Here is a 23064-nt window from a genome sequence, read left to right as displayed (position 1 = left end):
CTTCTCTCTCTCCTCTCCCCTTCTCTCTCTCCTCTCTCCTTCTCTCCCTCTCTCCCTCTCCCTTCTCTCCTCTCTCCTCACCCCCTTCCTCTCTCTCCACACCCCAAACCACACACACCACCACCCCAACACACACAACACCCAACACACACACCACCCCACACACACACCACTCCCCAACCCACCACAACACCACACCCAACCAACACCACCACACACACTCACCACACACACCACCCCACCAACACCAACCCACACACACACCAACACCAACACACCACAACCACCACCACACAACCACCCCAACACACACACACCCACCCCAACACACACACACACCACCCCCAACAACACACACACCACACACACACACATCCAACACTCACACCCACCCAACAACACACCCACAACACACAACCACTCCCACACACTCTCCCACCCAACACACACACCCACCCAACACACACACCAACCAACACACACTCACCACCCCTCACAACACTCCACTCCCATCACTCACCACACCCAACACAACACCACCCAACACTCACACCCACTCCCCTCACACAACACCCTCTCACACCCTACACCCTCCACACACCACCTCCCACATCACTCACACAACCCAACACACACACCCACCCTACTCACTCCACTCACCCCATCACACTCCCACCTACCCCTCCTCTCACCACTCCCCTCACACACTCCCTCCCTCTCACCCTCCTCCTCTCTCCCTCCTCTCTCACTCCCTCCCCTCTCTCTCCCTCCCCTCCTCTCTCTCCTCTCCCCTCTCTCTCTCCTCTCCCCTTCTCTCTCTCTCTCTCCCCTTCCTCTCTCTCTCTCCTCCCCTTCTCTCTCTCCTCTCCCCTTCTCTCTCTCCTCTCCCCTTCTCTCTCTCCTCTCCCCCTTCTCTCTCTCCTCTCCCCTTCTCTCTCTCCTCTCCCCTTCTCTCTCTCCTCTCCCCTTCTCTCTCTCCTCTCCCCTTCTCTCTCTCTCCTCTCCCCTTCTCTCTCTCTCCTCTCCCCTTCTCTCTCTCCTCTCCCCTTCTCTCTCTCCTCTCCCCTTCTCTCTCTCCTCTCCCCTTCTCTCTCCTCTCCCCTTCTCTCTCTCCTCTCCCCTTCTCTCTCTCTCCTCTCCCCTTCTCTCTCTCTCCTCTCCCCTTCTCTCTCTCCTCTCCCCTTCTCTCTCTCTCTCTCTCTCCTCTCCCCTTCTCTCTCTCTCTCCTCTCCCCTTCTCTCTCTCCTCTCCCCTTCTCTCTCCTCTCCCCTTCTCTCTCTCCTCTCCCCTTCTCTCTCTCTCCTCTCCCCTTCTCTCTCTCTCCTCTCCCCTTCTCTCTCTCCTCTCCCCTTCTCTCTCTCCTCTCCCCTTCTCTCTCTCCTCTCCCCTTCTCTCTCTCCTCTCCCCTTCTCTCTCTCCTCTCCCCTTCTCTCTCTCCTCTCCCCTTCTCTCTCTCCTCTCCCCTTCTCTCTCCTCTCCCCTTCTCTCTCTCCTCTCCCCTTCTCTCTCTCTCCTCTCCCCTTCTCTCTCTCTCCTCTCCCCTTCTCTCTCTCTCCTCTCCCCTTCTCTCTCTCCTCTCCCCTTCTCTCTCTCCTCTCCCCTTCTCTCTCTCTCCTCTCCCCTTCTCTCTCTCCTCTCCCCTTCTCTCTCTCTCTCTCCTCTCCCCTTCTCTCTCTCCTCTCCCCTTCTCTCTCTCTCTCTCTCCTCTCCCCTTCTCTCTCTCTCTCTCCTCTCCCCTTCTCTCTCTCTCTCTCCTCTCCCCTTCTCTCTCTCTCCTCTCCCCTTCTCTCTCTCTCTCTCTCTCCTCTCCTTCTCTCTCTCTCTCTCTCCTCTCCCCTTCTCTCTCTCTCTCTCCTCTTCTCTCTCTCTCTCTCTCCTCTCCCCTTCTCTCTCTCCTCTCCCCTTCTGTCTCTCCCTCACTCTTAAACTCACTCACATTTCAGGATGAGTTTACTGGTCTTGTACCCCTTTGGAAGAGGTTTTGTGGCATTTCTGGGCAGCTCCATCAATGGCCAGAACAAAACAAAGTCCGGCCACAATGGTTTTGTTTGATTTATTATTATAATTATTATAGTATTTATAGGTCACCTGCCCTAATTTCTCCTTATGTGGCTCGGTGTCATTTTTTTTGTCTTAAAATACTCCTGTGAAGCGCCTTGGGACGTTTTACTATGTTAAAGGTGCTATATAAATACAAGTTGTTGTTCAGTCTCAGGATGTGGGCATCGTTGGCAAGGCTGGCATTTACTGCTCATCCCTAGTTGCCCTGTTTTGATGCAACTGAGGGTGCTTGCTTAGTTAAGAATCAACCACATTGGTGCTGGATTGACGTCACATACAGACCAGACCAGACCGGGTCAAGATGGCAAGTTTCCTTCCCTAAGGGATATTCTGAAATAATTTGCATTTATACAGCACCTTTCATGGCCTCGGGACATCCCAAAGTGCTTTACAACTTTTGAAGTGTAGTCACTTTGCACACAAGGTCTCAAAATCGACAATGTGATAAATAACCAGATAATCTGTTTTAGTGATGCTGACTGAGGGATAATTATTGGCCAGGACACCGGGGAGAACGGCTGAGATTCTGCATCATCAGTGAATGGTGAGATTCTATTAAATGTTGGTGTTCGGAGAGATTTAGATGTCCTCGTGCAGGAAACACAAAGTTAGCATGCAAGTACAGCAAGTAATTAGGAAGGCAAATGGCATGTTGGCCTTTATTGCAAGGGGGTTGGAGTATAAGAGTAAGGAAGTCTTGCTACAATTGTACAGGGCCTTGGTGAGACCACACCTGGAGTACTGTGCACAGTTTTGGTCTCCTTATCTAAGGAAGGATATACTTGCCTTGGAGGCGGTGCAACGAAGGTTCACTAGATTGATTCCTGGGATGAGAAGCTGTCCTATGATGAGAGATTGAGCAGAATGGGCCGATACTCTCTGGAGTTTAGAAGAATGAGAGGTGATCTCATTGAAACATACAAGATTCTGAGGGGGATTGACAGGGTAGATGCCGAGAGGTTGTTTCCCCTGGCTGGAGTGTCTAGAACTAGGGGGCATAGTCTCAGGATAAGGAGTCGGCCATTTAGGACTGAGATGAGGAGGAATTTCTTCACTGAGTGTTGTCAATCTTTGGAATTCTCTACCCCAGAAGGCTGTGGATGCTGAATCATTGAGGATATTCAAGGCTGAGATCGATAGATTTTTGGACTCTAGAGGAATCAAGGGATATGGGGATAGTGCAGGAAAGTGGAGTTGAGGTTGAAGATCAGCCATGATCTTATTGAATGGCGGAGCAGGCTCGAAGGGCTGTTGGCCTACTCATGCTCCGAATTCTTATGTTAACTTGTTGGGTTTTTACGACAGTCTGGCAGTTTACGTGGTCACTTTTACCAGTACCAATTCCAAACTGCCATTGTGGGATTTCATAGAATGATACGGCACAGAAGGAAGCCATTTGGCCCATCGTGCCTGTGCCGGCTCTGTGAAAGAGCTCTACAATTAGTCCCACTCACCCACTCCCCAATGCCTGGCAATTAAGTTACTATTAAATTTGCTTCCACCACCCTTTCAGGCAGTGAATTCCAGATCATCATAACTCGCTGCATAAAAAAATTCTCCTCAGGGCAGCACGGTGGCATAGTGGTTAGCACTGTTGCCTCACAGCGCCAGGGACCCGGGTTCGAATCCGGCCTCGGGCGACTGTCTGTGTGGAGTTTGCACATTCTCCCCGTGTTTGCGTGGGTTTCCTCCGGGTGCTCCGGTTTCCTCCCACAGTCCAAAGATGTGCGGGTTAGGTTGATTGGTTATGATAAATTAACCCTTAGTGTTAGGGGGATTAAATACGTGGGGTTACAGGGATAGGGTGGGATATGTGTTGGTGTAGGGGTTACGGGGATCGGGTGGGATATGTGTCGGTGCAGGCTCGATGGGCCGAAATGGCCTCTATCTGCACTGTGGGGTTTCTGTGATTCTGTGAACTCCCCCCCCACCCCCGTCTTTTTCTTTTGTTTTTGTTTTCCCCCCCTGTCTTTTTTGCCAATTACCTTAAATCTGTCCCCTCTAGTTACTGACCCTCCTGCCACTGGAAACAATTTCTCCTTATTTACTTTATCAAAACCCCTCATCATTTTGAACACCTCTATTAATTCTCCCCTTAACCGTCTCTGCTCTAAGGAGAACAAGCCCGGTTTCTCCAGTCTCTCCACGTAACTGAAGTCCCTCGTCCCTGGCACCATTCTCGTAAATCTCCTCTGCACCCTCTCCAAGGCCTTGACGTTCTTCCTAAAGTTATGTAAATGGGACATGAATTGTTTGCAGGGGGGAGGGGACGGAGAAGAGAGGGTGGTAGAGGCAGGAACCCTCACAACATTCAAGAAGTGGAGATGCTGGTGTTGGACTGGGGTGGACAAATGTAGGAAGTCACACAACACCAGGTTCTAGTCCAACAGCTTTATTTGAAATCACAAGCTTTCGGAGCGCTGCTCCTTCGTCAGGTGAAGTCACCTCACTTCACCTGATGAAGGAGCAGCGTTCTGAAAGCTTGTGATTTCAAATAAAGCTGTTGGACTATAACCTGGTGTTGTGTGACTTCCAACATTCAAGAAGCATTTAGATGAGCACTTGAAACGCCATAGTATACAAGGCTACGGACCAAGTGCTGGAAAATGGGATTAGAATAGACGGCTTGACGTCCGGCGCAGACACGATGGGCCGAAGGGCCTCTTTCTGTGCTGTATAACTCTATGACTATGACTCTGAGGGTCCGAGTGGGACATGGTCAGCCAGCTGGTGTTCTGGCCAATATTTATCCCTCAACCAACATCACTGAAACAGATTAGCTGGTCATTACCACATTACTGTTTGTGGGTTCTTGCTGTGCGCAAATTAGCTGACACGTTTCCAACATTACAGCAGTGACTACACTTCAAAAGTACTTCATTGGCTGTAAAGCACTTGGGACGTCCTGAGATTGTGAAAGGCGCTATAGAAATGCAAGTTCTTAAAATGTCTGAAAGGTATTTAGAATTTGGATATTTTTTTGATTATAGTAGGTAGATTTTGAGGTGGCTGAAGTGACAGGGCTCCAAGGTGCCAAGCTACACCACAGTGGGACACATCTGTGAGCCGGGCGGTTCCCACAGGAAGGTGTTGGCCAGTACGAGTGGTGTTGATGGAGGTGCCAGTTGACTCCGTCCCCTGTTTATAACGCTGAGAATGGGACGCAGCTCACCACCTCCCATCCTTCTCTGTGTTTTGTAATTAGGCACCAAGTGATCGGGATTTATTTCGACTTCTATCTTTAAAAAGAAAGACTTGCATTTTGTATAGCGCCTCTCACAACCTCAAGATGTCCCAAAGTGCTTTACAGCCAATGAAATACTTTTTTTGAAGTGTAGTCACTGTTGTAATGTGGGAAACACAGCAGCCAATTTGCACACAGCAAGCTCCCACAAACAGCAATGTGATAATGACCAGATCATCTGTTTTAGTGTTACTGGTTAAAGGATAAATATTGGCCAGGATGCCGGGGAGAACTCCCCTGCTCGTCTTTGAATAGCGCCGTGAGATCTTTTACGTCCACCTGAGGGGGCAGACGGGGCCTCGGTTTAACGTCTCATCCGAAAGACGGCACCTCCGACAGTGCAGCACTCCCTCGGCATTGCACTGGAGTGTCAGCCTGGATTATGTGCTCAAGTCCCTGGAGTGAGACTTCAACCCACGACCTTCTGACTCCGAGGTGAGAGTGCTGAGCCACAGCTGACAACAGATGGCAGGGGGGTTGAAGGGTTATGGGAAGAGGAGGGTAAATGCGATCGGAACTTTTAGCTCGTGAGGCGGGTAAATTCCGACTAGTTGGGCCGAATGGCCTGTTTCCGTGTTGTAACTTCAGTGTGTTTGGGTGCTGAGGAGCGGAGCACTGGAATTCTGATCCTGACTCTCTGCATTCCTTCTTCCCAAGGTGATTTAATTTGCTTTTTCTTTTAAATTGTCCCCTCATGTTTAACTCTGCGCAAATCCAGCTTATGTGTAACCCCATCCTTCCTGCTGCTGCACAAACTGGCCATGTTAATGAGATGTGTGCAAGAGGGAGGACATGGCTTGGCTCTATATCACTTTAGGAGTGTTGTCAGTCTGATTGCCATCACTTTCCATGATCTAAGTGGCATGTTGAGATGCAAGAAATAATCTTAGAGCGACAAGTTCATTCAATGAATGTCATTTGTTACCCTCTCCTTTTAGGTTTCAGCAGGACCAAGAGTATTCCCCATTCATCGCCCTGCTGCCCTGAGAGGGTGATGGTGGGTCACCACCTTGACAAAGACTAGCTTGCTAAGAGGACATTAAGAGTCGACCACACAGTGCGGGACTGGAGTCACGGGTAGACCAGAAACGGGTAGGAGTCATTTTTCTTTAGCCAACCTCTCAGTTTACCAGATTTATTGAATCCAGTTTCACACCTTGCCAGGGTGGGATTTGAACTCCTGGCCTCTGGGTTACTGGTTCAGTACCACAGCCGTGACACTGCGGTAACTAATGGGGAGCAGGCTTGCCTGTGTGTCCTGTTTCAATACTGTGGAGGAGGAATTCCTGGAGTGTATACGGGATGGTTTCCTGGACCAATATGTCGAGGAACCAGCTAGGGATCAGGCCATCTTAGACTGGGTATTATGCAGTGAGAAAGGATTAATTAGCAATCTTGTTGTGCGAGGCCCCTTGGGTCGGAGCGATATAGAATTCTTCATTAAGATGGAGAGTGAAGTAGTTGACTCAGAGACTAGGGTCCTGAATTTAAATAAAGGGAACTATGATGGTATGAGACGCAAGTTGGGTAGGATTGATTGGGTAATGTCACTCAAAGGGTTGATGGTGGATAGGCAATGGCAAACATTCAAAGATCACATGGATGAACTACAGAATTTGTTCATCCCAGTTTGGCATAAAAATAAATCAGAAAAGGTGACTCAACCGTGGCTAACAAGGGAAATTAGGGATAACATAATTAATCCCTTTGTCCTCTCTTTGGAAATTAATCCCTTTGTCCTCTCTTTGGATCTTAAGAGGGGGAAAATAGATTATGAAAGTAAGCTTGCAGGGAACATAAAAACTGACTGTAAAAGCTTTTATAGATATGTGAAGAGAAAAAGATTGGTGAAGTCAAGCGTAGGTCCCTTGCAGTCAGAATCAGGGGAATTTATAATGGGGAACAAAGAAATGGCAGACCAATTAAATACATACTTTGGTTCTGTCTTCACAAAGGAGGACACAAATAACCTCCCAGAGATGTCGGGGAACATAGGGTCTAATGAGGGGGAGGAACTGAAAGAAATCAGTATTTGTAGGGAAATGGTGCTAGGGAAATTGGCGGGATTGAAGGCCGATAAATCCCCAGGGCCTGATAATCTACATCCTATGGTACTTAAGGAAGTGGCCCTGGAGATAGTAGATGCATTGCTGGTCATCTTCCAGAACTCGATAGACTCTGGAACAGTACCCATGGATTGGAGGGTAGCTAATGTTACCCCACTATTCAAAAAAGGTGGTAGAGAAAAAGCGGGGAATTATAGACCGGTAAGCCTGACATCGGTAGTGGGGAAAATGCTAGAGTCCATTATAAAAGATGTAATAGCAGAGCACTTGGAAAGCAGTGACAGGATTGGACAAAGTCAACGTGGATTTACAAAAGGTAAATCGTGCTTGACTAATCTACTGGAATTTTTTGAGGATGTAACTGGTAAAATAGATAAGGGAGAACCAGTGGATGTGGTGTATTTGGACTTTCAGAAGGCTTTCGATAAGGTCCCGCATAAGAGATTAGCTTGTAAAATTAAGGCACATGGAATTGGGGGCAAGGTATTGACTTGGATAGAGAACTGGTTGGCAGATAAAAAGCAAAGAGTTGGAATAAACGGGTCGTTTTCCGAGTGGCAGGCAGTGACTAGTGGGGTACCGCAAGGATCGGTCCTAGGACCCCAGCTGTTCACAATATATATTAATGATATGGACGAGGGAATTGGATGTAGTATCTCCAAATTTGCAGACGACACAAAGCTGGGTGGGAGGGTATGCTGTGAGGAGGATGTCGTGAAACTCCAGTACGATTTGGACAGGTTGGGTGATTGGGCAGAAACATGGCAAATGCACTATAATGTGGATAAATGTGAGGTTATCCACTTTGGTGGCAAAAACAGGAAGGCAGATTATTATTTGAATGGCAATAGATTGGGAGAAGGGGAAGTGCAAAGAGACCTGGGTGTTCTTGTGCACCAGTCGCTGAAGGTAAGCATACAGGTGCAGCAGGCGGTTAAGAAGGCAAATGGTATGTTGGCCTTCATAGCGAGAGGGTTCGAGTACAGGAACAAGGATGTCTTGCTGCAGTTGTACAGGGCCTTGGTGAGACCGCACCCTGAGTATTGTGTGCAGTTTTGGTCACCTTATCTGAGGAAGGATGTTCTTGCCATGGAAGGAGTGAAGTGAAGATTCACCAGGCTGATACCTGGGATGGCAGGGATGACGTATGAGGAGATATTGGGTCGATTGGGCTTATACTCGCTGGAGTTTAGAAGATTGAGAGGGGATCTCATCGAAACCTATAAAATTCTGTCAGGTCTGGACAGACTAGATGCAGGAAGGATGTTCCCGATGGTCGGGGAGTCCAGAACCAGGGGTCACAGTCTAAGGATAAGGGTAGGCCATTTCGGACTGAGATGAGGAGGAATTTCTTCACCCAGAGAGTGGTGAACCTGTGGAATTCTCTACCACAGAGGGCGGTGGAGGCCAATTCATTAAATATATTCAAGAAGGAGTTGGATATATTTGTTAAGGCTAAAGGGATCAAGGGATATGGGGAGAAAGCAGGGACAGGGTACTGAATTTGGATGATCAGCCATGATCGCATTGAATGGCGGAGCAGGCTCGAGGGGCCAAATGGCCTACTCCTGCTCCTATCTTCTATGTTTCTATGTTTCCTGAGGTACAGGGTGACGATTCGACTTGGCTACGAATCGGAAAATAAATCTGGGCACAGTGCTGCTGAAGTCTCATTCAACGTATTGATCCATTAGGACTGTGTGTCTCGAGGGCTAGAATACAAGGGGTTAGAAGTTATGCTACAGCTATACAAAGCCCTGGTTAGACCATACCTGTGTTCAGTTCTGGGCACCACACCGTAGGAAGGGTATATCGGTCTTGGAGGGAGTACAGTGTAGATTTACAGGCACAGTCATCGGGGTCACTCCCAGACACACATCTTGAGAGCTTGAGAGTAACGTGCTGGTTAGTCCCCTGTGAGTTTGTCTCTGTATTTCTCAGTCCTGGCTTATAGCGTGCTGTTATACTACAGGTGCTGGTTTGAAAGCATCGCCTTGCTTGCAGGCCTGATTGTTACATCGTGTGTTGTATCTGGTCAGTGAAATGGGGCTTGCACACATCCAAATGCTGATCAATTAATGTTAACTGACGGGACAGTCAGCTCTCTAATAGCAAAGTGGTGAAAGGTGAAAGTTCAGAAAGTTGCAGCTGTAGTTCTCAAGGTGAGCTTGCCTAATTTCAGCCCAGGTGTCAGCCGTGGCTCGGTGGGTAGCACCTTTGCAACTGAGTCAGAAGGTCGTGGTTTCAAGCCCCACTCCAGAGACTTTAGTGCATAATCCAGGCTGACACTCGGAGAGTCAGTACTGAGGGAGCGCTGCACTGTCGGAGGGGCAGTACCGAGGGGGCGCTGCATTATCGGAGGGGCAGTACTGAGGGAGCGCCGCACTGTCGGAGGGGCAGTACTGAGGGAGTGCTGCACTGTTGGAGGGTCAGTACTGAGCGAGCGCTGCACTGTCGGAGGGTCAGTACTGAGGGAGCGCTGCACTGTCGGAGAGTCAGTACCGAGGGAGCGCTGCACTGTCGGAGGTGCTGTCTTTCAGATGAGACGTTAAACATAAGGCCCCGTCTGCCCTCTTGGTTGGATGTAAAAGATCCCTTGGCACTATTTTGAAGAAGAGCAGGGGAGTTATCCCTGGTGTCCTGGGGCCAATATTTATCCCTCAACCAACATCACTAAAACCGATGATCTGGTCATTTATCACACTGCTGTTTGTGGGATCTTGCTGTGTCCAAAATGCTTGCTGGGTTTACAACAGTGACTACACATCAAAAGTACCCAACTGGCTGTAAAGCGCTTTGGGATGTGCTGTGGTTGCGAAAGGAGCTATAGAAGAGCAAGGCTTTCTTTCGCCTCGGGTGTCTCCGTGTCCGAGTTAGATGGCAGCTTGCGGTGTGTGACATCGGCTCAAAAGGCTAACACGGCTGCTTCTGTAGTCCCAAGAACCCGAGAGACATCCAATGTGTGCAGACACGTCCTCACCCCGACTGGCGTTGGGGGAAGCACAGCTTTGAACAGGTGACCCGCCACTGTACCTGAAGAATGAGCAGCAATGGGCCGCTCTCCTCTTCAAAGGAAAGTCTCAATTATCGGGCTGTGCTGCTCTAGATGGTAACAAACGTGTATCGCACAGCTTTCCTGGTGACCTTCTCCAGTCCATTTCTGTGGGAAGGGAATGAAAAATGCAGTGGGTGAGGTTTCTTTTGAATCTTTTATTTATATCAACAGTGCTCTGAATGGAACGGTCCTTGGCTGCAACTCGAATTTCATTTTTTTTTTGCTGACTTGACTCTTTTCAGTGGCGATAGATGTTAGAAAAAATTTTTTTGGTAACTTATCCGTCTCACAGCTTGAGCAGGACTTCTGTTCTGGACAATATCTGGATCCCTCTCTTTTCCCCCCCCACCCCCAAAAGGTTGTGGATGCTGGGGCCAGTTAAAATTTTCCAGACAGATTCGTAGATTTTTGTTGGGTAGGGGTATCCAGGGACATGGAGCAAAGGCAGGTAAATGGACTCGAGGTACAGATCAACCATGACCTGATTGAATGGTGGAACAGGCTCCAGGGGCTGAATGGCCTCCTCCTGCTCCTGTAAATGGTGGAACAGGCTCCAGGGGCTGAATGGCCTCCTCCTGCTCCTATAAATGGTGGAACAGGCTCGAGGGGCTGAATGGCCTCTTCCTGTAAATGGTGGAACAGGCTCGAGGGGCTGAATGGCCTCCTCCTGCTCCTGTAAATGGTGGAACAGGCTCGAGGGGCTGAATGGCCTCCTCCTGCTCCTGTAAATGGTAGAACAGGCTCCAGGGGCTGAATGGCCTCCTCCTGTAAATGGTGGAACAGGCTCGAGGGGCTGAATGGCCTCCTCCTGCTCCTGTGATGGGCCGAGTGGCCTCGCTGATCTGTAATCACCTTGTGACGCTCTGCTAGATTCAGACCCTTTCCGTGAGGTAAAGGTGGAGTGTCAGTGCCCTGTCCCGAGGAACCTTGTGTTAAACCCAGACAGGGCTAACTTCTGTCGGCGGTCAGAGGCAGTCTGAGCAGTTACATTGCTATTAATGTGGGGACAAAATCCATTTCAGGTGGGAGCTACTGAGGGAAAAATTCAGCTTGCCATCTCATGCGCTGTGCTTGACATTTTGGGGTGTTCCAATTCAGTTTACATAAGAACATAACAACAACAACCTGTATTTATATAGCACCTTTAACGTAGTAAAACGTCCCAAGGTGCTGCACAGGAGTATTACCAGACAAAAAAATTTGACACACGAGCCACATAAGGGGAAATTAGGGCAGATGACCAAAAGCTTGGTCCAGGAGGTAGTTTTTAAAGAGTGTCTTAAAGGAGGAGAGGGAGGTTTAGGAAGGGAATTCCAGAGCTTAGGGCCTAGGCAACAAGAAATAGGAGCAAAAGTAGGACCTTAGGCCCTTCGAGCCTGCTCCGCCATTCAGTAAGATCATGGCTGATCATCTTCCTGCACTATCCCCATATCCCTTGATTCCCTTAATATCCAAAAATCTATCGATCTCTGTCTTGAATATACTCGACGACTGAGCCTCCACAGCCCTCTGGGGTAGAGAATTCCAAAGATTCACCACCCTCTGAGTGAAGAAATTTCTCCTCATCTCAGTCCTAAATGGCCGACCCCTTCTGTTTAAGCCCCAGAATATATTGGGGTGGGGGGGGGCACAAACAGTAGAAAACGATGTTGGGGGGGGTTGATTGACCTGTCACAGACCAGCTCGGTTTAGTGCTGTTGTGATCAAAGGTTGCATCAGTTCTTGGCGGCGATGGGGCTGAACTACGAGTTGATACAGCATTGGGAACATTGAGTTGGGCAGAAATAGATTTCGATGTGGTTGGTTGGTGTGTAAGGTTATTTGCAAATGCCACTGTGGAACGCACGCACTCTCATGATGCACGTTAGGCCACTTTGCAATTATGTTTCACATCACGAGCGTAAAACATTTCGCCCCTGCAAATTGTTTTTCTTCAAATGTCAGAAGTTTTAAAAGGGACAATTCTCTCAACATCCCCCCCCCCCCCCCCCCAAATACATGCCACAGCAGAGGGATAAAATCAAGTGACTGCTGCACCATTTGTTCCCGATCCAGTTTTTCAGCAGGAATCTAGTACCTCACCAGAGCAGGGAGTACACTTTGCCTCTGTGTACCTTTTAGGAATTAGAAAGTGTTCAATTCAAGGAATTCGAAAGTGTTCAATTCAAGGAATCAAAGTGGAGGCAAAAGTCAGTGTCCTGCCACTTGATGTCTTCGGTGTACACTGGGCGTGCTCTCTGACCCCATGGCTGGATCCAATGCTAGACACAAGACTGCATTGACCCCCCCCCCCCCCATTCCGAGTTATTCCACATTCTCGCCATTCTTCTTCACGCAAGAGAGCGGTGTGAATATGGAACTCGCTGCCATGTGGAGTGCTTGATGGAGACGGCATTGACACCGTTAAAGGGGAGGCTTGATGCTTACGTAAGGGAGAAGGGAATAGCGGGACGGGGTGGGAAGGGGTAATCGGGACGGGAGGAGGCTCGTGTGGAGTGTAAACGTATGGGCAGAATGGCCTGTTCCTGTGCTGTAGATTCTATGACGTGCCACGAGATGGTCTAGCGGCCTCCAGTGGAAGGCCAGCAACACTGCACTGACCTGTATGATTATTTTATATTGACTGACCTGTGTTCCTTCTGGTGACTGCGGCTGGATCTAATGCTGGACACACAAGGCTACGTTGACCCCCCTATTCTGAGCTATCTCCACTACCTGTCTTTTTGAATATGTCGGCAAGTCCGTTTCAGGAAAGCTGCTCGTACCCAACAGAGCAGGTGGAAAGCAAGATTCAGCTTCTGTAGGGCAACTGGTATAAATGTAACGGAAAATTAACCCTTCACCTTGCATTGCAGGTAACGCAGGAAGTGGCCATTTCATCTCCTCTAACAAGCCATGTCGGGGCCAGTGCCGAGCAGGGCCAGAGTATACGCAGATGTTAACACACAGAGACCCCGCGAGTACTGGGACTATGAATCACATGTTGTCGAATGGGGGTAAGCACATTTCTCCCTGTCTGTCTCTGTCTCTCTCTTTTTGTCTGTCTGTGTGTGTGTGTGTCTCTGTGTGTCGCTCTCTCTCTCTGTCTCTCCCACGTCTGGAGGTGACCAAGACATGGATGAGGGTTTCAGATGTGCTGAGGTGAGGATGGAGGTGGGTAGTGAAGTGGAGGTGAAAGTAGGCGGTCTTTTGGGAGAGAGGATATGGGGTTGGAAGCTCAGCTCAGGGTCATCAATGAATTGGTTAAACATTTTTACACACACAATCTAATTCTCCTGAACCCTTGGTTAAGAACATAACATAAGAAATAGGAGCAGGAGTGGGCCATTCGAGCCTCCTCCGCCATTCAATAAGCCCATGGCTGATCTTCGACCTCAACTCCACTTTCCTGCACTAACCCCATATCCCTTGATTCTCTTAATATTCAAAAATCTATCGATCTCTGTCTTGAATATACTCAATGACTGAGCCTCCACAGCCCTCTGGGGTAGAGAATTCCAAAGATTCACCACCCTCTGAGTGAAGAAATTGTCCTCAATGGCCGACCCCTTATTCTGAGACTGTGCCCCCTGGTTCTTGACTCCCCAGCCATGGGAAACATCCTCCCTGCATCTACCCTGTCAAAGCCCTGTAAGAATTTTGTATGTTTCAATGAGATCACCTCTCACTCTTCTAAACTCTAGAGAATATAGGCCTAGTCTACTCAATCTCTCCTCAGGAGGCCCAAGCACTGATCCCTGCGGTACCCCACTAGTTACAGCCTGCCAACCCGAAAATGACCCGTTTATTCCTACTCTCTGTTTTCTGTCCGTTAACCAATCCTCAATCCATGCTAGTGTATTACCCCCAATCCCATGAACCCTAATTTTGTTTAATAACCTCGTGTGTGGCACCTTATCGAATGCCTTCTGAAAATCCAAATACACCGCAGCCACTGGTTCCCCCTTATCTATTCTGCTAGTTACAACCTCAAAAAACTCTTAACAGATTTGTCAAACACGATTTCCCTTTCATCAATCCGTGTTGACTCTGCCCAATCCTATTATTATTTTCTAAGTGCCCTGTTACCACGTCCTTAATAATAGATTCTAGCATTTTCCCTGCTACTGATGTCAGGATAACTGGTCTGTAGTTCCCCGTTTTCACTCTCCCTCCTTTCTTAAATAGTGGGGTTACATTTGCCACCTTCCAATCCGCAGGAACCGTTCTAGAATCTATGGAATTTTGGAAAATGACAACCAATGCATCCACTATCTCTGTAGCCACCTCTTTCAAAACCCTAGGATGTAGGCCATCAGGTCCAGGGGATCTATCGGCTTTCAGTCCCATTAATTTCTCCAGTACTATTTTTTTACTAATACTAATTTCTTTCAGTTCCTCATTCTCGCTAGACCCTTGGTTCTCCACTATTTCCGAGAGGTTTTTTGTGTCTTCTTCCGTGAAGACAGACAGGGCCCCTTTACTACAAGATTATTAATTAACCCTTTCTCATTGCACAATACTAGATCTAAAATAGCCTGTTCCCTAGTTGGTTCCTCAACATACAGGAAACTGTGTTATCTGGAGGCTAAATGTCTGGCAAGCTCGAGCCACCGGCAAAAATCAGGAGCCGTTTTTTTTTCTTTTCGTTGCTTTTTTCTCAACAGTCAAGCTCTGCAAGGTCTGTAGCTAAGCAACAGCTTCAGCTAGAGACGCTACAGAGACGCTTGCCGACTGTTTAGAAGCTGTTGCTAAGCAACAGGGTTTGTTGATTCACACGGAGCTGAAAATCTCCGTATGTTTCAACATTAGCGCTGGAGTGTCCGGCAGTTTTGAGGGAACGGCAACAGCTTGGTCCCGTCGGTGCCAGATAGCACAAAGTTTTCTAGATCAGTACAGGAAACTATCTTGTATACATTCCATGAATTCGTCCTTCACACTATTACCGCAAATTTGGTTTGCCCAGTCTATATGTAGATTAAAGTCCCCCATGATCACTGTATTACCCTTGTTACTGGTGCCTCTAATTTCCTGATTTATACTCTGTCCTACATTACAACTACTGTTTGGGGGCCTATAAACAACTCCCACCAATGTTTTCTGCCCCTTGCTGTTTCTTAGCTCCACCCAAACTGATTCTACTTCTTGATTTTTGGAGCTAAGATCCTTTCTCTCTACTGTCTTTATCCCATCCTTTATTATCAGGGCTAACCCTCCTCCTTTTCCATTTTGCCTATCTCTTCTAAAAGTTAAGTATCCTGGAATATTTAGTTCTCAACCTTGGCCACATTGCAACCACGTCTCCGTTATGGCTATTAGATCAAACCTGTTCATTTCTATCTGCGCTATCAATTAATCTATTTTGTTGTGAATGCTTCGCGCATTCAGATATAGTTCCTTTAACTTTGACTTTTTTCTATTTTTCCCTGATGTCACCTCAGTCACTGATGCCCTATGACCTTTGTTACTCTCTCTGTCCCTTCCTGACCCTCTCTGCTTATTTTTACCCAAAACTCTACTCTGCTCTCGAGCCTTGACATTTCTCTTGCTGCTTTTAAATTTACTCTTTCCTGAACCCTCCTACCCCCCACCCCCCCTTCATTAGTTTAAAGTCCTGTCTACTGCCCTAGTTATTCGGTTCGCCAGGACACTGGTCCCAGCCCGGTTTAAGTGGAGCCCGTCCCAACGGAACAGCTCCCTCTTTCCCCATCACTAGTGCCAGTGCCCCATGAACCGAAACCCCTTCCTCCCATACCACTTTTTGAGCCACGTATTTAAACCTTCTAATCTGCTTATCCCTATTCCAATTGCCGCGTGGCTCAGGTAACAATCCAGAGATTATTACCTTTGGGGTTCTGCTTTTTAATTTGGACCCCAACTCCTCAAATACTCTCAGCAGAGCCTCATTCCCAGTTCTACCTATGTTGTTGGTTCCTACGTGGACCACGACAACTGGATCCTCTCCCTCCCACTCCAAGTTCTTCTCAAGCCGCGAGGAGATGTCTTTAACCCTGGCACCAGGCAGGCAACACAACCTTCGGAACTCCCGGTCACGACTGCAGAGCCCAGTATCTATCCCTCTGACTATACTGTCCCCTACCACAACTACATTCCCTTTCACTCCCCCCACTTGAATGGCCTCCTGCACCATGGTGCCATGGTCAGCTTGCTCATCCATCCTGCAGGCTTTTCACTCATCCACACAGACAGCAAGAACCTCATACCTGTTGGATAAGGACAAATGCTGAGACTCCTCCAGCACTGCACCTGGGGTCCCCTTACCTGCCTGAGTTGCAGTCACGCCCTCCTGTCCCTGACCACGAACCAGACCTGTACCACTACCTAACCTAAGGGGTGTGACTGCCTCCTGGATCAAAGTGTCCAGGTAACTCTCCCCATCCCTGATTCCCCACAATGTCTGCACCTCAGACTCCAGCTCAACAACGCTGAGCTGAAGTTCCTCAAGATGCAGGCACTTACTGCAAACGTGGTTGTCCGGGATCACAATGCTCTCCACAAACTCCCACATGCTGCAGTTGAGGCACAGCACCTGCACTGCCATCCCTATATGACCTTGTTCTATTTAATTAAATTTAATTAAATTTGTATTTAAGTAACTTTATAGTTTCGTTTCTTGACTACTTAATTGATCTAGATTACATTATGGGTATTGAAATTAAATATCTACCTGTAATACAAAGCACTACAAGTAGTGGAGGCAAAAAGCAGCAACTCCTTCCCAGTCTTCCCAAATTAAACACTCTGTTTAAGTGCACTCCATTTAATTCCACTATGTGCTCTTCAGAATTGTTTACTTTTATACTCCAGGAGCCTCACCCAATTTACAAGTGTTAGCTCAGCTCCCCTGCTCCCTGTGATTAGCGCCTATTCAAGACAAACACTTACAGCTGATGGTTATTCCCAGTCCACTTGTTATCCAGTGTCATTGTTAACCGTCCTTTTCAGTATCTATGTACCCATAACTGGAGCTGTCAGGCGGTAGGTAAAGACCCCAGAACAAGTGAAGTTGAGCGACGACTCCCGGGCTCTCTCGCCCCTCTTGTGCCTGTCCTCTCTCCCCGCCCACTGACCCATGCGTCAGAACCACAGAGGACAAAGTGGCTGTGAAGTGGCTCAGTGCAGTGACCTGCGATTGACGGTTCAGCGTGCTTGTTCAAGCGTTGCTATCAAAAGTTTGTTTTCTCCCACAGCAATCAGGACGATTATCAGTTAGTTCGGAAATTAGGCCGTGGAAAATACAGCGAAGTCTTTGAAGCCATCAATATCACAAATAACGAGAAAGTAGTCGTCAAAATACTGAAGGTGGGTGTCAAGTGTCTAACAATACTAGATTACTTAGTCGCCTGCTCTTTCTTTCTTGCATTCTTACTTTTCCTCTTGCTTCAGGTTTTTCAGTTACTTCCCTATCTCGGTCTCGCTGTTAAGGGGAGCGGGATTGGATGGGGAGTCTCCATTGGATTGGACTGCCACCTGGTGGTCGATCAGCAGTGGCAGGAATGATGTGCTGGGACTAGGCAGTAGCCCTGCCTTTACTGTAGGGGGAGCAGTAGGGTATGTGCCATTATAGGAGAAAAATAAAGAAAGACTTGCATTTATATAGTGTCTTTCATGACCACTGGATGTCCCAAAGCATTTTACAACCAATGAAGTACCTTTTGAATTAGAAACATAGAAGATAGGAGCAGGAGTCGGCCATTCGGCCCCTCGAGCCTGCTCCGCCATTCAGTGCGATCATGGCTGATCACCCAAATTCAGTACCCGGTCCCTGCCTTCTCCCCATACCCCTTTAGCCTTAAGAAATATATCCAACTCCTTCTTGAATATATTTAATGAATTGGCCTCCACTGCCTTCTGTGGTAGAGAATTCCACACGTTCACCACTCTCTGGGTGAAGAAATTCCTCCTCATCTCAGTCCTAAATGACCTACCCCTTATCCTTAGACTGTGACCCCTGGTTCTGGACTCCCCAACCATCGGGAACATCCTCCCTGCATCTAGTCTGTCCAGTCCTGTTAGAATTTTATAAGTTTCAATGAGATCCCCTCTCATTCTTCTAAACTCCAGCGAGTATAAGCCCAATCGTCCCAATCTCTCCTCATACGTCATTCCTGCCATCCCAGGTATCAGCCTGGTGAATCTTCGCTGAACTCCTTCCATGGCAAGAACATCCTTCCTCAGATAAGGCGACCAAAACTGCACACAATACTCAAGATGTGGTCTCACCAAGCCCCTGTACAACTGCAGCAAGACATCCTTGTTCCTGTACTCAAACCCTCTCGCTACGAAGGCCAACATACCATTTGCCGCCTTAACCGCCTGCTGCACCTACATGCTTGCCTTCAGCGACTGGTGCACAAGGACACCCAGGACCCAGGAATTGTAGTCACTGTTGTAATGTAGGAAACGTGGCAGCCAATTTGCGCACAGCAAGCTCCCACAAACAGCAGTGTGATAATGACCAGATAATCTGATTTTAGTGATGTTGATTGAGGGATAATATCGGCCAGGACACCGGGGAGAACTCCCCTGCTCCTCTTTGAAATAGTGCCGTGGGATCATTTACGTCCCTCTGAGAGGGCAGAAGGGGCCTTGATTTAATGTGTCATCCGAAAGACGGCAGCTCCAACCTAGATTTGGCGTGTCGACCTAGATTTTTGTGCTCCAGTCTCTGGAGTGGGACTTGAACCCACAACCTTCTGACTCGGAGGCGAGGGTGCTGCCCACTTAGCCACGGCTGACAAAGAGAGAGGAAAGAATGATCATGATGGAGGGGGTTGGAAAGTTTTAATACTCTTGAGTTACCAACCAGTTATGTTTTCAGTTTTATGCTGTGGCTCCTTCCGTGGATTATTCCATTGAGTTAAGTCTCACCCTTATCTATCCAACCCACGGCATTATCAATGGATTCACATGAAACGAGGAAAGCAGGCAATCTGATGGGAACAGGAGAAGGCCATTAAAAGTGAGATGTAGATTTTGGGTTGTAGTTGAGGTTCTGCCAGCTGCCTGATATTGGGTGGATCTCCGCTGCCAGTATCCTAACTCGCACCAAGTCCCGTTCACCCAGTGCTCGCGGACCTACATTGGCTCCCAGCCTGGCAACGCCTCGAATTCAAAACTCTCCTCCTTGTGTTCAAATCCCACCATGACCTCTCCCCTCCCTATCTCAGTAACCTCTTCCAGCCCTATAACCCTCCTACAACTCTGCACTCCTCCAATCCTGCCCTCTTGAGCATCCCCAATTTCCATCGCCCCACCATTGGTGGCCGTGCCTTCAGCTGCCGAGACCTTAAGCTCTGGAATTCCCTCCCTAAACCCTTCTCTCCTCCTTTAAGACACTCCTTAAAATCTATCTCATTCACCAAGCTTTTGGTCACCTGTCCTAAAAATTCCTTACAAAAGCAAAATACTGCGGCTGCTGGAAATCTGAAATAAAAACAGAAAATGCTGGAAATACTCAGCCGGTCAGGCAGCACCTGTGGCGAGAGAAACAGAGTTAACGTTTCAGGTCGATGGCCCTAATAATTTGTTAAGTGGCTCTGCATCAAATTTTGTTTGATAACGCTCCTCTGAAGTGCCTTGGGACGTTTTACTACGTTAAAGGCGCAAGTTGTTTTTGTATCTTATTGACCTGAGCTGTGGTGATGGGCGGGTTGTGTGTGGACTGCTGATTCTCGGATGGGGTTCCAGTCAGCAAAGGTGTGAATCCTAATGCCATCCAGTGACCTGTGCTGAAAAGTGCACACTGTGTGAGCCTGTAGTGAGGACAGGACCATTAGCGGTCAGATAACCTGTTGCTTGTTGAGTCCACTTGAGCAAGGTTTCGGGGCCTGCTGGTATGGGGTGGGGCGGGGAGGTGGGGAAAGAATAGAAAATGATTAGGGCACCCATTCAGGCATACTGCAAAGGGAAGTCCTCTTGCATTGTTTACCAGTTTACATCTAGTAAGAAATAAGGACTTGCATTTATATAGCGCCAAAGCGCTTTACAGCCAATGAAGTACCTTTTGAAGTGTAGTCACTGTTGTAATGTAGGGAAACGCAGCAGCCAATTTGCGCACAGCAAGATCCCACAAACTGAGTTATGATAATGGCCAGATAATCTATGATGTTGGTTGAGGATAACTCCCCTGCACTTCTTTAAAATAGTGCCGCGGGATCTTTTATGTCCACCTGAGAGAGCAGACGGGTTAACGTCTCATCCGAAAGACGGCACCTCTGACAGTGCAGCACTTCCTCGGCACTGCACCGGAGTGGCAGCCTAGCTTTATGTGCTCAAGTCTCTGGAGTTGGACTCAAACCCACGACTCAGAGGGAAGAGTGTTACTAGCACACGGTCAGCACATCCCAAGGGCACCGCGTTTGTTTTATGAATCCCGTGCCAACACTTGGTGAATTCTTTGTTCCACAGCCAGTAAAAAAGAAGAAGATAAAGCGAGAGATCAAGATTTTAGAGAACCTGCGTGGGGGTCCCAATGTCATAAACCTGCTGGACATAGTAAAGGACCCAGTGGTGAGTACCGAACATTACCGAGGGGCTTTTCCTGTAGCCTCCGGGTTCACAGCAGGGTCAGGAGACGGGGTCATCGCTCGTCCTCTTTACCCCGTATCGTCGCATTACTGCTGGCGAAATGGCCTGCTCGCCTAGTGTATCTGAGCCTGTGGAGAAGAGCCCAGTGGTAGAGTACGTGTTTTTCTTTTGGGGGGGGGTGGTGGGTGACATGGGAGTCTGTGGCCTTGTTTGTACAGTCAGGTCTGGTGTTGGCCATGGGGCGTGAGTATCGGTATTGCGGGCGACAGGAGTGGGATCTGAGCAGAAGAAAACTAGTCATCTATGCAGCAGAAGGTCACCAGGGAGAGATACAGGTGAGGAAGACCATTCAACCCATCTGAACTCATCAATCCAGGAAGAACCCACAGCAAACTGCTGCTTCAGTATCTCCGTGGTTTATTGCCTGCACCCTACCTATAGGCTACTCCATCAGTTGATCATTCTTTTTCTGTGAAGAAGAATTTCCTCATCGTTCCTAAATTTAGTGGGGTGGGGGAGGGCATGGGCACGGGAAGTGATTGCAAGACTTCTGGCCACACCGAGAGACCGTTCCTGATGAGAGTGTTGTAAGTTGGAATGAAATGGAGGAGAGAATCGATGGCATTTGTGTTGCTATTCCGTTCTGCTCAAAGTTTGACAAGCGCTTCAAATTACGACCAGGAGACCCCTTGAATGAATACAATGTCACTGCACTAACTTTCTTATAGTTCCCCATGATCTCCAGTTTGCTTGAACAGTGAGTGTCCCGTCCTCCTGTCTCTGTGATCTCTGGGCCCACCTGCTGCATTTCAGTCAGCTGTGCGCCCATGAGAAAACTCAGAGAAAGAAAAGTCCATTCGGCCCATCAAGCCCTCTCCATCTGGGATCCACTTCCTGGCACAGGCACCGAGCTGCCGCCAGGTGCTGTCGCTCCTAACCTGCAGCTGACACGTCCCAGAGTCAATGTGCCCTTGAACCTTAAGATTAAATCAGGGCAGCAATTTGTCGCACTTCCGATGCCCTATTAATGCAGGGTTCATCAGACAGGCTGGGTCCGAGGAAGCAGCAGATCGAGACAGAGAGAGTGCGAGGGAACAAGTGAGGGGGAGTTCAGTAGATCGGGAGAGTGGAGTGTGAGGGAACAGGTGAGTTCAGTAGATCGGGAGAGTGGAGTGTGAGGGAACAGGTGAGTTCAGTAGATCGGGAGAGTGGAGTGTGAGAGAACAGGTGAGTTCAGTAGATCGGGAGAGAGTGGAGTGTGAGGGAACAGGTGAGTTCAGTAGATCGGGAGAGAGTGGAGTGTGAGGGAACAGGTGAGTTCAGTAGATCGGGAGTGGAGTGTGAGGGAACAGGTGAGTTCAGTAGATCGGGAGAGTGGAGTGTGAGGGAACAGGTGAGTTCAGTAGATCGGGAGTGGAGTGTGAGGGAACAGGTGAGTTCATTAGATCGGGAGATAGTGGAGTGTGAGGGAACAGGTGAGTTCAGTAGATCGGGAGAGTGGAGTGTGAGGGAACAGGTGAGTTCAGTAGATCGGGAGGGTGGAGTGTGAGGGAACAGGTGAGTTCAGTAGATCGGGAGAGAGGAGTGTGAGGGAACAGGTGAGTTCAGTAGATCGGGAGAGTGGACTGTGAGGTAACAGGTGAGTTCAGTAGATCGGGAGAGTGGAGTGTGAGGGAACAGGTGAGTTCAGTAGATCGGGAGAGAGTGGAGTGTGAGGGAACAGGTGAGTTCAGTAGATCGGGAGGGTGGAGTGTGAGGGAACAGGTGAGTTCAGTAGATCGGGAGAGAGTGGAGTGTGAGGGAACAGGTGAGTTCAGTAGATCGGGAGAGTGGAGTGTGAGGGAACAGGTGAGTTCAGTAGATCGGGAGAGAGTGGAGTGTGAGGGAACAGGTGAGTTCAGTAGATCGGGAGAGAGTGGAGTGTGAGGGAACAGGTGAGTTCAGTAGATCGGGAGAGTGGAGTGTGAGGGAACAGGTGAGTTCAGTAGATCGGGAGAGTGGAGTGTGAGGGAACAGGTGAGTTCAGTAGATCGGGAGAGTGGAGTGTGAGGGAACAGGTGAGTTCAGTAGATCGGGAGAGAGTGGAGTGTGAGGGAACAGGTGAGTTC

General features: G+C 48.6%; 1 protein-coding gene across 4 annotated transcripts in view; it reads left to right on the top strand.

The window, feature by feature from the left end:
* Positions 1–23064, top strand: part of LOC147116868 (casein kinase II subunit alpha) — a 70511-nt gene that overhangs the window by 9591 nt on the left and 37856 nt on the right. For 2 of the 4 annotated variants that reach the window (XM_085987293.1, XM_085987296.1), the window contains exons 2-5: positions 6244–6397; positions 13282–13422; positions 17617–17728; positions 20837–20938. In XM_085987293.1, the coding sequence (XP_085843419.1) occupies positions 13322–13422; positions 17617–17728; positions 20837–20938 (315 nt within the window). In that variant the 5' untranslated portion in view covers positions 6244–6397; positions 13282–13321. Of the gene's footprint in view, positions 1–2531; positions 2606–6243; positions 6398–13281; positions 13423–17616; positions 17729–20836; positions 20939–23064 lie in introns of all 4 variants that reach the window. The other 2 variants (XM_085987294.1, XM_085987295.1) reach the window with 2 other exon arrangements.

The sequence above is a fragment of the Somniosus microcephalus genome, chromosome 5, assembly GCF_052327205.1.
Source record: "Somniosus microcephalus isolate GS21.2 chromosome 5, FLI_Smic_1.0, whole genome shotgun sequence".
In the NCBI taxonomy this organism is placed as follows: Eukaryota; Metazoa; Chordata; class Chondrichthyes; order Squaliformes; family Somniosidae; genus Somniosus; species Somniosus microcephalus.
Note: the sequence above shows the minus strand (reverse complement) of the source record. Positions and strands in the feature narration are given on the sequence as shown.